This window comes from Schistocerca cancellata, chromosome 2 (genome assembly GCF_023864275.1).
Source record: "Schistocerca cancellata isolate TAMUIC-IGC-003103 chromosome 2, iqSchCanc2.1, whole genome shotgun sequence".
Classification (NCBI taxonomy): domain Eukaryota; kingdom Metazoa; phylum Arthropoda; class Insecta; order Orthoptera; family Acrididae; genus Schistocerca; species Schistocerca cancellata.
In genome coordinates, this window is record NC_064627.1 from 663,565,731 (window position 1) to 663,584,120 (window position 18,390).

At 41.1% G+C, this 18,390-nt stretch overlaps 1 protein-coding gene across 1 annotated transcript in view; it reads right to left on the reverse strand.

Moving 5' to 3' along the window:
- Positions 1-5,848, reverse strand: part of LOC126162357 (H(+)/Cl(-) exchange transporter 7) — a 218,265-nt gene extending 212,417 nt beyond the window's left edge. The window contains exon 1 of the mRNA XM_049918811.1: positions 5,652-5,848. Within this exon, the coding sequence (XP_049774768.1) occupies positions 5,652-5,720 (69 nt within the window). The 5' untranslated portion in view covers positions 5,721-5,848. The remainder of the gene's footprint in view (positions 1-5,651) is intronic.
- Between the last annotated feature and the right edge of the window lie 12,542 nt (positions 5,849-18,390).

The window sequence follows — 18,390 nt, forward strand, 5'->3', positions numbered from 1 at the left end:
CAGAATAGCTATGAGTTTCTATAATTTTCCCCTCTTTATATATTTGTTTCATCAGGGCTATCTTAAAGCAATCGGGAAGTACTGAGTCTGTGAATGATGTTTTGATTAGTTGCATACGAGGTTTCTTGAATTCCGGCATAAAATACATAATTTCTAGAGATAGTATTCCATTTTGTTTTAAGTTTTTATTATCTGTAGCATTTCTTCTTCTTGTCACTGGAAATAATGCCACAGTTTTTTCACGATTCCTTGTAAATCATTTCCAAGTGTTATTGTATCTATAATTTTTCCTCTTAGTCCTCTTGGTCTATTGTGGCAAAACAATCATTGTTGAGACCCATGATGCAGCATTTTTTGGTGATTCTAGTATTAGTGTTTGTCACTAGTCATAGTATATGAAGGTAGTAAGAAAAAGTATATATGTGTTATTTTATGAACCAGTGAAAAAAATTTTTTTTCAACATTTCCCGTCCTTCATTCCTAACTTTCAGCCTACGTGCTGTCAGTTTTTGTTTGTCCTTTGTTGCACCTTTTTTCTTGTGTTAAAATAATTTAGGCTTATTTTTACTGCACTGCTGTTCGATAGCTGGTTTGAAAACTCCGCTTTTGCAATGAAAATCATCATCATCATCATCATTTAAGACTGATTATGCCTTTCAACGTTCAGTCTGGAGCTTAGCCCCCCTTATACAGTTCCTCCATGATCCCCTATTCAGTGCTAACATTGGTGCCTCTTCTGATGTTAAACCTATTACTTCAAAATCATTCTTAACCGAATCCAGGTACCTTCTCCTCGGTCTGCCCCGACTCCTCCTACCCTCTACTGCTGAATCCATGAGTCTCTTGGGTAACCTTGCTTCTCCCATGCGTGTAACATGAACCCACCATCTAAGCCTGTTCGCCCTGGCGGGTACATCTATAGAGTTCATTCCCAGTTTTTCTTTGATTTCCTCATTGTGGACACCCTCCTGCCATTGTTCCCGTCTACTAGTACCTGCAATCATCCTAGCTACTTTCATATCCGTAACCCCAACCTTGTTGATAAGGTAACCTGAATCCACCCAGCTTTCGCTCCCATACAACAAAGTTGGTCAAAAGATTGAACGAAAAGATTGAACGGTGCACAGATAACTTAGTCTTGGTACTGACTTCCTTCTTGCAGAAGAGAGTAGATCGTAGCTGAGCGCTCACTGCATTGGCTTTGCTACACCTTGCTTCCAGTTCTTTCAGTATGTTGCCATCCTGTGAGAATATGCATCCTAAGTACTTGAAACCGTCCACCTGTTCTAACTTTGTTCCTCCTATTTGGCACTCAATCCGTTTATATTTCTTTCCCACTGACATTACTTTCGTTTTGGAGATGCTAATCTTCATACCATAGTCCTTACATTTCTGATCTAGCTCTGAAATGTTACTTTGCAAACTTTCAATCGAATCTGCCATCACAACTAAGTCATCCGCATATGCAAGACTGCTTATTTTGTGTTCACATATCTTAATCTCACCCAGCCAGTCTATTGTTTTCAACATATGATCCATAAATAATATGAACAACAGTGGAGACAGGTTGCAGCCTTGTCTTACCCCTGAAACTACTCTGAACCATGAACTCAATTTACCGTCAACTCTAACTGCTGCCTGACTATCCATGTAAAGACCTTTAATTGCTTGCAAAAGTTTGCCTCCTATTCCATAATCTTGTAGAACAGACAATAACTTCCTCCTAGGAAACCGGTCATATGCCTTTTCTAGATCTATAAAGCATAGATACAATTCCCTGTTCCACTCATAACACTTCTCCATTATTTGCCGTAAGCTAAAGATCTGGTCCTGACAACCTCTAAGAGGCCTAAACCCACACTGATTTTCATCCAATTGGTCCTCAACTAATACTCACCCTTTCCTTTCAACAATACCTGAGAAGATTTTACCCACAACGCTGATTAAAGAGATTCCTCTATAGTTGTTACAATCTTTTCTGTTTCCATGTTTAAAGATTGGTGTGATTTCTGCTTTTGTCCAGTCTGGTGGAACCTGTCCCGACTCCCAGGCCATTTCAATTATCCTGTGTAGCCACTTAAGACCTGACATTCCACTGTATTTGATGAGTTCCGACTTAATTTCATCCAACCCAGCCGCTTTATTGCACTGCAATCTATTGACCATTTTTTCCACTTCCTCAAATGTGATCCTATTTCCATCATCATTCCTATCCCATTCTACCTCGAAATCTGAAACATTACTGATCACATTTTCACCTACATTGAGCAACTCTTCAAAATATTCCCTCCATCTGCCCAAGGCATCCACAGGATTCACCAGCAGTTTTCCTGACCTGTCCAAAATACTTGTCATTTCCTTCTTACCTCCCTTTCGAAGACTGCTAATTACACTCCAGAATGGTTTTCCAGCAGCTTGACCCATAGTCTCCAACCTGTTTCCAAAGTCTTCCCAAGATTTCTTCTTCGATGCTGCAATTATCTGTTTGGCTTTGTTTCTTTCTTCAACATAACTTTCTCTGTCTACCTGGGTTCTGGTATGTAGCCATTTTTGATGCGCCTTCTTTTTTCTTTTACAGGCTGCCTTGACTGTATCATTCCACCAAGCTGTTTGCTTCATCCTACTTTCACACACTACTGTTCCAAGACATTCTTTAGCCACTTCTAGTACTGTGTCCCTGTACCTTGTCCATTCCTTTTCCAATGACTGTACTTGACTACATTCAACTAACTGGTACCTTTCTGAGATCACTGTTATGTACTTGTGCCTGATTTCCTTATCCTGAAGTTTCTCCACTCTTATCCTCCTACATATGGACCTGACCTCCTGCACTTTCGGCCTCACAATCCCAATTTCACTGCAGATTAAATAATGATCAGTGTCATCAAAGAATCCCTTGAATACACGTGTGTCCCTCACAACCTTCCTGAATTCCTGATCTGTTATTATATAGTCAATGACAGATCTGGTTCCCCTACCTTCCCAAGTATACCGGTGAATGTTCTTATGTTTAAAAAAGGAGTTTGTGATTACTAAGCCCATACTGGCACAGAAATCCAAGAGTTGTTTCCCGTTCCTGTTGGCCTCCATATCCTCTCCAAATTTACCCATAACCTTTTCATACCCTTCTGTTCGATTTCCAATCCTGGCGTTAAAATCACCCATGAGCAGAACACTGTCCTTGTCCTTTACTCTAACAACTACATCACTCAGTGCCTCATAAAAACTATCCATCTTATCTTGATCTGTCCCCTCACAATGCGAATATATTGACACAATCCTAATTTTCTTGCTAGACACTGTCAAATCTATCCACATCAGTCATTTGTTTACATACGTTATTGCAACTACGCTGGGTTCCATTTCTTTCCTGATGTAAAGCCCTACACCCCATTGTGCTATTCCTGCTTTGACTCCTGACAGGTAGACCTTGTATTCTCCCACTTCCTCTTCTTTCTCACCCCTTACCCGAATGTCACTAACAGCTAAAACGTCCAGCCCCATCTTACTTGCAGCCTCTGCCAGCTCTACCTTCTTCCCAGAGTAGCCCCCATTGATGTGAATAGCTCCCCATCCCATTACCATTTGTTTGCCAAGTCGTATCTTAGGAGTCCCTGGTTTGTCAGTTAGAGGTGGGACTCCGTCACCTCCAAAGGTCCGAGGCATTTTGCTCTGATTGTTGCCAGCATCATATTTAAAGTACCAGGGGAGCAGGTTGCTAGCCTTACTTGCCCCGAGTCCCATTGGGTTTTACCCCTAACGGCTGAGGGACTAACCGGTGGATTTGGTAGTCTTTGCCGTATGAGCACAAAGGTGACCACGACTCAGAATATGTCCGAGATGCCCAGCCTTATTCCAAAGTAATTGGTATCCCGACTGTCGGGACCACTTACTTGGCCACTCATACGTTGCCCGTGGTTCATGAACTAGGACATGACTACAGGAACCCACACCATGAACCACCTCATCCTCATGCTAAAAAAACCAGTCCTTGATGTGAGCTGTGTGAACAGGGGCCCTGTTGTCTTTGAACATATGTGAAACAAACATTTTACCCCAGGATGGATCTGATCAGTTACAATGATCACATAATCCTCGAAAATAAAGTGTCCTTGCACAGTAACCATGGGGCCCATGGTGATATGGCGGCCCAAATCACCAACGCCGTCGCCTCGCTTCAGTCTTGGGATGTAAACTTGACCAGAAGTTGAGAACAGTGTGACAAGACTCATCCGACCATGTGACAATCTCCCATTGCCCCCATAGTCCTGATTTTATGGCTTCAGCACTACGATTTCCCTTTTCGGGAATATGCATCGTTGACCAGTGGTTTTGGAATTCCAGCTCACCTGCAATTCCCTGCTTGCTGAGCACCCTTTGCGTGCACACACAGCGTTTTTTTTTTTTTTTGTGCTAGTTGAGTTGACAAGTTGATATTTACTTATGCAATGACTTTTCCAACTGTCAATATTTTAGTTTTTCCTCTTCAATGGCTGTCCCAAAAACAAACACACTTCCTTCATTCAGTTCACCTTGTAACACAGTGGATGATGTTTTCCTGCTTTTCCTGTATACAGTTCATATCTTCTATATACAGCCTATGTTATTACCAAACACTTGGGATACTTTGATTACAATACATGTACTAAACATTTTCCCATGTTCTAATTCCCTTAGCTCTGGCATAATGCACTCACTGCTACAGAGAACACTGCTCTAACCATGACTGACACTTGCAACATATTGGGAACATTGCACAGCTAGTGTTTGTGGTCAAATACAACAGTGCAACCTACAAGCTTGGCTAGCAACTGCATTTATGTTCAAGAATGTATGTCTTGCAGTATTTTCATATATTTGTACAACTCCTATAGATGTTTAATATGTACATATAATTTGCTACTGTAAGACATCTAGGAAAAGTTAGTCAATTCCACAATCAGCACATCACAGAACTGAGTCACCAACCACACCACACGTCAACACTACATTGTCCTGGCCTGCTGTGAGAATAGTTTCTCCCCACAGCAACCTGAGGAAAACTGGCCTTCACATCACCACAGGCCAGTCCTGCAGTGACAATTTTCTGCGCACCAGCTTGAGGACGAGCATCTTCACATTACCTCAGGCCAATCCAGCAAGTCAGGTAAAAATAACACCACACAGAGAGCTACAACAGGTATAATATTTTAATGTTTAACCTGCATACATGGGAAGTAAGGAATGCTCGATAGATAACAGTAGCTACACTAAGATCTAAAATTTCGAGCTCATTTGGTACATGTGCTGTCAGAGACAGTATATCAGCTAGTGAGGGAGGGAGGGGGAAGAACAGTATTCTACAGATGTGTCCACAGATTGTTTGTTAGAACGGCAAAGCGTATAATGTTAATGAAGTATATGTATTATTCTTTAAGATCTTCCATAAATGAATTATTTTCTGTCTCTTAGTAACATTAAAAGCATTCTGGCAATGTAACTACTGCGTTTCTATTATTAATGGGCAAGTCACGAGAAAAACAGATTTTCATAACTGTAATTGATGAAGTTTACGTACAGTCGATTTCTTCTTCTTAAATTGTCTTACATATTTACGTTAAGTTATGAATGAGTACAGACATTGATGAACGTATATCAAACGCATAACTAACCTCACTACTTTCGGCGACTGCACCGTAAGACGCTGATCCATTGTCACACACTAACCTTCTTCGCTCCATTGTATTTCCAGCCACTGCCACAATTTACTGTGGTGTCCACATTTAGCTCACCACCTTGCCTACAACTTGACAGCACATGACAACTGAATCAGCTGCTTACAGTAGCGCGGGTATTTTGAAAGACGCAAAAACAATCGCTGATCTAACACGTGACCTTGTACGAGCATCATAAATGTCGATACATACACGGTGCTACTTATTTATTCTAATTGCTTTTAGGCGCAACTGACATACTTTGGCTTCTTTCTGAAATATGTACTCGTCAGCCTGACAATTAACGACTTGACATCCACATACAAAAAGGAGACCCTCCATGCCTGTATGCCGCACTTTCATGGTGAAAATCAAAGAAAGTTCAACTGCCACCTATGCGAAGTGATTTATTCTAACTGCTTTTAGGCGCTACTGGCATACTTTGGATTCCTTCTAAATATGTATTCCTCGTCCTGACAATCAGCTATTTCACAGCCACTTCTCTTTTATATGTATTAAAAGAAAGAAATAGAGACCCCCCCCCCCACAATGCCAATACACCATACTTGTTCATCGTGAACACTATAGAAAGTTCTTCTGTCACCTATGAGAGGTGGTTAGTATCTCTAACGAGGAATATCACAAGATGCAGGACTTCGGTGTTGTCTATACGTCTTGTTGTGATCGCCAACTAGTGTGGCTCCATCGCCAAGGTAATAGAAAGCGGTAAAGAATAGCGGTTGCTGGTCAGAGGGAAAAAGCGGCATTGCAAGTATCGTCGGTGAGAAAACCTCTGCGACAGTCTGTACGGATAGTACGTAGAGCTAATGGCTGGTTTATGCTTCCAGCAGCAATAGTTCATGCACGGGTGTAAGGGTATGTTCATACTGGGCAGATTACCGTTGTTGCTGGGCACTGACGATATCTCATGGGTATAATTCATCTTTCTCTATCATTAGAGGACTAAAGGTTGATTACGTTTCATTTCTAGCAAGAAGAGACAGCGGAATCATCATAATAATGTGAGCAAAGGGAGAAATCGGCACAATCAGGACCACTGACTCGTTGCTTACAGGATCGTGCATGACCATGAATCGATATTTCAATGCCTGTATGGACTTTGCAATGCAATGATCCTTTATAAGGCATCGGATTTTGTTTGATAAATTTAGAATAAATGTAGGTTCTATTATTGACGATGTGATATATACTTAAGGCTGCTGCAGTGGCAGCCAGTTAATAGCATCATCATATCAGCATCATCCAGCTTAACTCGTTGCTCACTATCACAAGAAGCTGCAAAATTATTTAAAAATCAATGTTATGACAAGGAATTATGATACTATTAAATAAAAACATCATCTCTATCAAGTTCATAATATTAATCTAAGTACGAAAGCCAAAATGTAATCGCCTTATGCTAGTGTTTCAGACAGAAGACGCACTACAAAGAGAGTGTTACAGAAAGATGAATTTGATTCCCCAGTTGTGTATACACACACACACACACACACACACATATATATATATATATATATATATATATATATATATATATATATATATATATATATATATATAAAATCTGTAAGAAGCCAATGTCGTCATCAGAGGTCAGCCTGATCACAAAATAAACTGTTCAGTACAGAATGTCTCGTGGGTTTTGTTTGCAGCTGTGTGTGTGCAGCTTCCTTGCTGTTGTCAGTTTGTGGGCTGCAAGAGCACAACTGGTGTGCCATTCAGATTTACTGCAATATAAGGGATCGCTGATGTTGTATTGTCTGTGTGCTCAGTTTAAGCTTGCCATTGGTGTTATAGGGTATATAATAATTAGGTGTTATTTATTGTTGTTCAAAGGAGAAAGACTTATTATAGGTTAAGTGAACATTTTAGAGACTTTAATACTGTAAGCCACAGTATTCGGAAGCGGCAGCAGCCGAACAAGGAAGGCCGACATGTGTGTGACATTGGTCACGTTTCTGCTCAGCGTGAGAAGGGCGATAACCAGTGCATTTTGCACAGCAGCTGTCAGCAATTCGACAGATCAATGACCTAGCAGATGGGCAATGCTTCCTTGGAGAACAACGACCAGCGCTGTTTGCACATCGGTGGTCAATGCTCCAGGAACTGTCAGCTTAATGAACTCACGTGCATGGCATATCTGGCGATGCAGAGGAGATTACAGGGCAATGCCCGACCACAACAACATAGAGGTAAGACAATGGAATGCCAGAACGTGTGTCGACATCGATCATGTTTCTGCCCAATGTGAGGAGCGTAGATCAACGACCAAAGAGTCAGTCGCCACCCTAGAAACTTGGCGACATTGGCAAAAACGCCAAATAAATACCTCCAACAAATGGGATTGAGGTGGTGCTTTGAAGAAGTCCTTCGAGAGGAGAAAGAAGACTCAAAGAAATGGTTAGTCAGTGAACGTCGTACTTCGCTACAACGACTTAGCCGGTATACTGCACCAATAAGTCAACGCAGATAATGCCATTCCAGATGTTACCAGAAAGTTGTTCCTGTGGTACTTACCCAGGTGGCTGGTGAGGGCGAAGGGACTGCGGCCTCAACAAATGGGTCACTTGTGAACTTAGAGGTTGATGAACTCCACCAGAAGACGCCGAACCTGAGGGACACTGGTTTGATACCGGGTTGGAGCACCCCACGCCATCCCGTAGCCACTTGTTAATAACGCAACGAGCGAATTCACAAGGAGAAGGCAGCCACCGCTGCAGTGAGTCACAGGCACTCTACTGAATGGTGGAATACACTGTCACCTTTGGCGTGCCACTGCAACACGAGATGTCACAGCATGAGCTGTTACCAAAGTCTGCATGCCATGCCCTCGGCCACCACGAGGAACTGAATGAGTTAAAATACAATGTATTAGTCTGTTTGTTTAAAGGGACTTATGTCTCAATAAATGACTGTTATTGGAACCACCAATGTTTTACTCACACCTCACCAACCGATCCCACTCCACCGCCCACAATGTGTCGCTTTCCCACCCGCCATAATGACCTTTGTTCCCATCTGTCACTGACGCTCAATATCTAGTGTCACTTAACCTCGACCTGCTACAGTGGTTATGAATCACCAAGGCACGGTGGTTTTGGGCAGTTATGCTTCCAATTATGGTTATGACCACAGTTACCCACATCTGTGAGTAAGGGATTGTTTGAATGTCTCTAGTTCCTGTACAATTGTGTGGCGAATTTCTTGAATACCTCCATCAGGGTCTCAAGGAAGAAGACATTGTGCATTTCCATGGCGTGTGTATATGAAGAAGCAGTGATTATGATTCGTCGAACCTTGGTTCCATATGACCTCTAGATGGCGCAGATGTGTTGGAGATGCATAACTTCAGACTGGAGCTGCGAATTTCATCATTGGTTTAATAGGGGTAATGTACATGGCCCGTGATACCCTTCTGTTTAGTGTACTTTCGTTGTTAAGCATTGTACAGAATTGGTTGAGCCCTGCAAGTCCTGCGTTGGCAACATATTTTATGTGGTCCATTCAAGTCATTTTCCGATCCAGCCACACACCAAAATACTTCCCTGTGCCGGGGCTGTATGCCCTCTTTACATAATAGTCAGTTATACATCAGCGTCAAGTGAGTGACCTACATAGCAAAATTACAGGGGCCACTCCAGCAGACGACAGCCATAAGGTTTTTGCAGTAGTAGCTCATAACATTCCATTGTATTGCAATCCTAAACACAGCTCAACAGTGCGTTTAAAGAGACAAAGCTCTCATCATCAGGTTGTGAAACTTAGCTCAGAAGGTTTTACACACCTGCTGAGCCAGCAGATGGCAGTGTGGTCGCCACAAGAGGTCACTGGTCCTGTGAACTGCACTGAGATTTGTGAGAAATGGTTCAAATGGCTCTGAGCACTATGGGACTCAACATCTTAGGTCATAAGTCCCCTAGAACTTAGAACTACTTAAACCTAACTAACCTAAGGACATCACACACACACACCCATGCCCGAGGCAGGATTCGAACCTGCGACCGTAGCAGTCCCGCGGTTCCGGACTGCAGCGCCAGAACCGCTAGACCACCGCGGCCGGCCAGTGAGATTTGTGACACCCCAACACTGACATGTCATCACCACAAGGTCACTACTTAACACTGCCTACTCACAGCCAACAAATCAAATGCACATCTGTTGTTTGCAGTTAGTAGTTCAAGCTGCCAGCATAGTTACTGCACTGAAACAGCTTAAACATTATGGATAAAATCAGTCTCCTAACTTTTAGGACAGACAGTGGATGAAATAAACGAGTCCATACTAGAAACCAGTCTCTCTCAGTCTACTGATGAGGCCATTCCACCCGAAATGGTTGAAGGCCTTTTCGACGTGCAGGAACACAGCCCCCATTGCCTCGATTGTGTTGTAGCCATCTGTTATACGTTCAACTACACTGAGGGGTTGTTGTGTTATCAAGTTGTGATTTCTGAAGCCGAATTGCTCTGGCATCAGTGTGTCATTGTTAGTGCAATGTCTAGTCATTTTAGAATCACCTTCTCAACAATTTGGCTCAGCAATCTCAGAAAGCTAATGGTCGATAATTTGTGGGGGGTAGTGGTTTTTCTCTGTCTGCCTAAACAACAGTGACATTGCTCTCCTTCCAAAGGGCAGGCAAGTGTTGCTTTCAGAGGATGATATTCGCAATATGTGTTAAGTATTCGACAGCTTTATTCGTGGACTCCTTGATAACAGGGTTTTTTTATGGCATCTGGACCAAGAGCTTTCATACGTGAGGCGAGCTCAATAGCCCATGTTCTCTTGTGTATGGTAGCACATCGAATTTTGTTGTCCGCTGGCTGAGCTAGAATTCATGACATACCATGGTCCATTTCAAGTGTGAATACAGAATCTGAGGGATTCAGGATCAGCATGAAAAACGCTGCTAGTGTTCTGGCCATTATTTTCGCCTTCTGCTTAGTAGAGCAGGTAGGTCCATGCTCTTATAGCGTCGGTGTGTAGTGTATGTCCGTGATGAAGTGTTGAGCTGGATTCCACACACCTGAGCACATGGTACACTGCTCAGCGAGCTTCTTGTACCACTGAGCGTTTCTGAATCTTCACAAAATAAAGCCAAAAAAGACCACTAAGAACGAAATTCACTACCATAAAATGAACGAGCGTGGCAATAATAGGATATTAGCAGACAAAGCTACTGTTCCCTTCCACCACTGTCAAAACTTTCTTCTCAAGAAACCGTGATGGTCTCGTGCTATTTTGTTCCTTTGAGAGCCTGTGTGAATGCCACGATTTGAAATGCACTCTGGAATGTTTTGACATTTCGTTCTGTAAAGGATGAATAGACCTACAAACTGCAATGGTGTCATGAGCAGCCACTTGCTTAAAACTTGGAGCTGGAGTTTGAGCAAAGTTCTAAAATCTGTAGCTGTACATAAAATCTGCTTAGGCATATTGTTGCGTGTGGCTCAGAAAACACCAAAAATTTGAAATGTGAAACATATAACTGTTTACTTGGTCTAATATTTCTCCTCTTTGTATGCACACTTAGTCCAATGATTGATGTGCATGAGTTCTCTAGAAAGTTCATTGCTGAATTTATCAAGATATATTGAAATCACAAATGTTTGTTGAAAGTTAAGAAAAATGAATATATCGTTTGTTATAATTTTAAAAGTCTTTAAAGATTTTGTGGCAAATTTTGAGACAGGGAACTGAAAATATCCAGATACTCGTAAACAAAGTAAAATATGACTCACTGGCCATTCCAATAACTTATTTGAGTATTTGGAGTTCCAAACACACCTAAATTTTAAAAATATTATCAGTGACTTGTCACACTCGATAGATCATATAAATGAATTAATTTAGTTGACATAATGAAATGTTTCTTCAGAAAAGTGTATACAGTTTCGTATGTTAGGTGTTATTTTCGTCACTGCTTACATACACATTACAATCAAAAAGTCAAAATCTTTAAAACTTCATTCAATTGGCAGGAATTGTTCGTTTGCAGCCACTCAGTTGCTGAATATACTATTATATTTTGCGGCATTGTGTGAGGAGCTACAAGTGTCAGCAGATATTTGACCGCCTCCATGTATATTAACAAATAATTCTGCCAGTCGTTGGGTTTGCCCAACAACACACAAAAATAAAATATTATGTAAAAACTGGCTTCTCTTAAGAAACCACTATTTTGAGCATTTAGGTAATTCTTTCTGCCTGTGAGATTTTTCACTTTCTTAAAAAAATTACAAACACTGGTCACAGGACAGTTTTATCCATTACAAGTGAGTGTACTGAACTGAAATGTCCTTTACTAGAATGTAGCTGCTTGTAGTCCAAGACATGGTGGGTAAGTGCAGACTGAAACTACGAGATGTAAATCCACGAAGTTTGCGGTAATTTATTTTATGGCCAAACATTTGTGCAGATATATGCACAGACAGAATGTTGCATATGTATTGACTTTAATACACTAAAGTCAAATTTCTGTTGCCACAACTTTGAAAATGTCACCAGCTGAAATCTAATGAATGAGCAGGAATGCAACTGCATAGTCTACAATAATAAAATTGCACAGCAGCTAAGTAAAAGGAATTCATAATGAGAAGGTATTTGAAGATTTGCAGAGAGAGAAGATCCCAATGTCATGAAATAACATTTTTATATTTACTAAATGACAAGGTTATTCGAGTATAGTACCTTCCTTAACAATCGTTGACTTAAGGCTAACAATATAACTTTTAGAGTAGCTCTCTCCGATTTTCCTTATACTGTCGTGATCAGGCACTTGTAACCTCCCCCTCACTTATCGACCTTAATGACAGTGAAAAATTAAACCGTGTATACCTAATGGAAATTTGGGAAAAGGAATCGTCACCAAAGTTAATTTGTCGGTAAACAGGGAGGAACGGGTTACATCTAAATGAAAGGAAAAATGCTAATGAAACTGGTGGAAATTAATTTTGAATAAGGGGTAAAGTTATTAAAGAAAGTAAATGTGCGGCCATTACGTTAACAATCAACTAGCGGTAATTAGATATTTATGATTTGGGGGAAATTACGGTCGCCAGTCCTAAGGACAATTACTATAGTAACTGAAAAAGAAAGATTATTACGCATATAATTAGCACTAGAAGCTTGTCAACTGAAGGTTGACAAGTGTAGTGTGAAAACTAAAAGTTTGTCAGAAGTAATAAATTTCGCTACACTCTGACTTAATTTAGCAAAAGAATTAATAAAACCGGAAAATCGAAAGTTAATTTAGTGACTGAAGTTAATAGTGAGCTTTCTTTCTGAAGCACATCGAAATTCAGTAAAATACAGCTAGTCTTGGACTACCTCAACAATCATTGCAAAAGCTACTTGAATCTACGCAATTTATAAATAAGAGATTTAACTTTGAACTTGAATTAAATGGTTCTGAACAATTAACAATAGTAAAATTTAGTACGTACCAAACTGAGCTGCAGTCACACATAAGCTAAAATACGGTAACAAAAATCGCACTCTTAATTTGTGCTTGTGTAATCTGAATATTGTAGCCAGCTATGAATACTTTAACTGAACTTTGAAATTAAAGCAGTGAAATGCTATAATATTACTTTAATGCTGGCGTTTGAATTTCAATGACACTCGGGTTCATTTCTGGAAAAGGAAGGGACCCTGCTTGGTAATGCAATTGGGACAATGAGCAACAAAGGTTCATGCTAAGTTGCTGTAATTTTGTGATGCAACCATTTTAAAAGTTTGAAAAGCTGAGGTCTGCCATACAGTTCTAAAACTTTACGTGCTTCCAGTCTTCCTTGTTGGTTGATTGAAGGTTTGAAGCCGTCGATTGAGGAGGTGGCGACAGTCACTCATTGTCGGTCGTCGCTGTTGCAGAAGCTGGATGTTGGCGCGCCTTCTTCTCGACACGGTCACCAGACGAAACGGGCTCTTGATGTGCGCCAGCTAATGCTTCCCGTCCCGACACCATGTCAGAAACTATCATCGCAAGTCGAGCGCAATTACATGCTGCCAAACCCCGAAACCGCGGCAACTCGCGGGAGCTTCACACAACACACCTGCTCCACTCGCTACTCCAGCCAGACTCCCCCTCTGCCCGCGCTCCACGCGACAGAGTTAACACTACCAAAGATCCTACACACTTTGATTCTTCACACGACCTATCGATGTAATCGTTCGATAGCAGTTTTCCCTAGGCAAGACCCAGCGTAAAAATACAAATAATATTTACGAAACAAACCAATTATACATCGACATAAATGCATAAATATATACAAATAGTAAAACAATTACAATATGTAAAGACACAGAAATGTCATATATTCAGGTAACAAAAATAAGGAAAACAAATTTATAGTACAATAGATGGAAATAGGAGGATATGCATTTCCGGCGTTACACACTGTAGTAATGATTTTACTGACAACATACAGTGCTCAAAGTTTTTATGTTAGTGGTAAGTTCACTATTATATGTTTACTCTTTGGAACTGCAGTAGTTCACAAATACACTTTGGGGTCACCAATAACACCAGTGTGATCGAAATACATCACATGATCAGAAGCAACCACATCACGCCGTTTCGACCGCCATGCCAACCATGCCAACTGCATCATGCTACATGTCTGTTACAGGTCCCATTGTCATATCCCCATGACGGACATACCACCTAACATGGAGCCGCCTACAGACACAATAATCAGCATAGTCTCGATTAAACCCCCACAGTTCTGGCAGAAAGCCCTGTTTTATGGTTTACGCTGTTTAAAAGTCAGTTTGTGTTGGCGCAACTCACAGTGGACGAGACTAAGTACAGCTATGTCGTTGCAGCACTGATCGAGTAAATGGCTATGGTGGTGCGAGACATTCTGAGTGTGTCGCCAAGCACTGTTTGATATGTGACAGTCTTCTGAGCTAGACACCCACCTGTCACAATCCAAGGCAAAACGGCTTAAGAAATTGTTGTGTACAGAGGAGCTGCGAGATCGCACGCTCTCGCAGTGGCTTCGTCGCCTGAAGATGCTTGCGAGTAATCCCATCAGCGATGATCTGCTATGGAACACTTGATTTTGCGCCTACCACCTGAGGTGCAGGAAACATTACAGTATGCATTGATTTTCATTCTAGATCTATGACAATAGTTCGATTGGCAGTTCATAGCGACAGACATGGAACACGCATTTCTCAGGCCCATTTTCTTGTCATTTGATAGTCTTTCACAAGACTTCAAGCATCACTATCTCATCGACACTACTACCAGTTTAACCAGCCATGGAAGATTATACTGTATCACGAGTCCTACTGTATGTGCTACCACAGGTGAATCGCTTTATGTAGTGTTTCACAAGCAGTTCCCAGAACTTACTTGACATAAGCCCATGCTAATGCTTGTACAACGTAACATGTTGCACTATGTAATCACTATCCCAAGACTTGAACTCAGCCTCATCGGTTAACATCTGAGAAATTAAAGTTAATGAACCAAGAGTTTTCATCCATGTTGGCATGAGGAATTAGTTGACGCTCAAGCAGTAGCTTGGCCATGTCATTACTCACCATACCAAAGAAGGAAAATGGCTGGCGTCCATGCAGTGACTAACGACAACTCAATTTGAGGATAATCCCAAAGAGGAATTTAGTACCACACACTGAGAACTTTGCACAGCATACATGGCAAATGCATCTTTTCCACTGTTAATATAGTGCATGCGTATCATTAGATACACATTACACTCAGAGATGTAGACAAAACTACTGTTATTGCTCTGTTCAGCCTCTTTGAGTTTATAAAATTACCATTTGGACCATGCAACACTGCACAACATTCCAACATTTCATGGATGAAATAACGTATGGTCTTGATTTCTGTTATGTTTATGCTGACCACATTTTGGTGATGTCTGTTTCGAAACCAGAGCATGTGGAGGGTTTGTACGAAGTCTTTAACCACCTTCGTTAACAGGGACTGTTGTATTTGGAGCAACAAAAGCACAGTTCCTCAGATATGAGGAAGTTGAAGCTATACTCAAATGCCCACGTCTGGTCACAGTCCAAGAATTGATTTCAAGCACTATAAATTTCTTCTGCTATTTCACATATAACCACACACAGTTGGCAGCTTCATTAAACGACTTGTTGAGAGGTGTATCGAAACTGAAGGATGAAATCTTGTGGACCATTCAGACTGTACCAACTTTCGCAAAACAGAATCGAAATCGCTGAAGCTGATGTTAGTGAACCTGGTCGCTTAGGCCCCCCTTGCTGATGAAGTGTCAGCGGTAGCGGCATGTGCTGTACTACAGCAACAAATAGATCAGTCTTGGCATCTCATGTGTTTTCAACCACAAAGCTTCCACCAGTACAACAAGTCTAGTCAACATATGATTGTGAGCTTTGTGGAGCATATGCTGCCATAAGTATTTATATTCATTGATAAGGTCAGTGATATACGTTTACTCTTTAGGTTTGTAGTACTTATTCCTTGATCTTCAATATTAAACGTTGTATGATATCTGGATATATCGCTTTATCAGTAATACTGTCCTAATATAGCACAAGTAGCAACGACATTTGCAGGCTTTGAATGCCAGCATCACACATCAATTTCATAAAGCAGTACAACACAGTTCTCAAATAGAAAATCGAAAAAAATAACTTCAGATGATATCTGAGACTTTTAAGTACAAAAAAATTGAAACTGCATAAAGAAATGATTGGAAGCAAAACTTGTAGCTAAATAGGATTTATAGGATTCCATATTTATTATTGAATGCAAATGATAATTGACAAATATAGAATAACATTTTAAAAAATCGTGTATTTTTAGTTGCTATTTGTATGAGAGTATTCACAATAAAGTGGAATTTGATATAAAAATGCAAAACATCAAAAAGAGAACCAAATAAATTTTTATTTCTAGTGTTACTGGTGTGTCTCATTTTTTCATTTATCAGAAAGGAATTTTGCATGTCTTGATCAATTTTAATTTATTTTCATATGACAAAAAAGATGATATTGTTATTAACAAATTATAATTCCATGTTAATAAATATGTAATTTAAAAAGTATGCTACTAGCAAAATTCAGTCCAGTGATTTGATGACTACAATTCAGTTATGCTAGACGATAAGCTACCGACCAAATTATTAACATTTTCCAAATCTTTGTACATAGCAGCACTTGGAACTCTAAACTTCAAAGCTGATTTCTTTGACTTTTTTTCAGTATTGCATTATAGTGCTTTAGAAAATTGATGTCAGGACACTGACCTCGAAATTTTGTAAGTGTGAAGTAAAGTGAAGGGGGCCTGTTTATGAAGTCACTTGTATGGCCAAGATCAAAGTAATGTTTTTCAAGATACTTGAGTCTTTTTATGGTAAATGTTTTGGTTTACTCATGATACACACGTGAATTCATAACTGTGTATCGCAGTTTCCATGTGAGATAACTAGCTGAAGAGTATTTTTGGAAACTAGTTTGAATTTCTTGATGTTAAGTAGTTGAAGTTCTTCTTGTGATAACTATTTCGATTTACTTCTAATATGTCCATATACTTTCTTTTTAAGAGGTGGACCCCTCTACGTCCACCCTGGCATGATGGCCAACACAAAAGATCTACTGTCATCTTTGCATAATGATTAGTTTTCACTAAAGTGAAGTTTTGCAGAATGTGGGTACATCTGGTTAAGGTTAACCATTAATACGTGATCATCTGGAGATAGATTGGATCGAAAATTGAAAGAAGGGTAGTGGTTTGAAGGGCAGAAGGAGTGAAGTGCCAAGGCAAGTGCCAAGGGAAAAAAACCTTTGCGATAGTTGGGTTGGGTAGTAAGAGCAGTAGCGGATATCTTGCTGACTGTGACATGTCAAGCAAGGATAGGTTAAGTTAATAGCAGATATCACGCAAGCGGATATTGTGTCAGGGTCACCTGTTCATCATAATAGATCAATCAGTTACAGTGCAGTGGCACCGTGTGCTGCTGTTTGAGCTGTGTAGCCCCCCTGCTGCACAACATCAGTAGTAACTGGGCGTGGGGGAAAGCCCAGAGCGCCCATCAGTGACTGGTGGAAGTGCTTTGTAGCCAAATGACCATATATGTATGGCTGTGTAGTGGCACCACTCCTCCTCTATTGGATGCATTGACAGGCTCAGTGAGGGTCGCCGCTGTGTCTCCCCTGTGTAGTGGACAGTGTAGCTGACACCCTTGAGAGTCTTGATCGCTGTAGCAACCCACTCATCAGAGCAGAGTTGCTTGGAGCCGATGGGTTTCAGTGCTTTTGTGCCAGCACGTTTTCTCTTTTGATGTGTCTGTCGCACTGTCTTTCTTCACCAGCTGCTCTGTGGGTGTAGCGGTGGCAGATGTTGTCTCTCCTCCTGTGGCGTCTGCATGGAGGTCGTGTGCCAGCTGCAAGTGCAATTGTCGCAGCTGGCTGCATGCCTCTTCCCTCTCTGCAGGCAGGGTGGCCTCAAGAGCTGCCATCTCTGTATCCATGGCGGCTTTGAAGGCCGCAATCGTCTCCTCTGCAGTGGCCCCCAGCATGGCGCGCACCTCCTGCACTTGTGGCGCCTCCTATGTTACCGCCGGCGGCCAGTCCCCAGCGTTACTCTCGCTTGCGTGATATTCCGACCCCCTGTGGGCACTGGAAGCTGTCTTTTCGCCTGCTGGTTTCGTCTTCATTCGGCAGC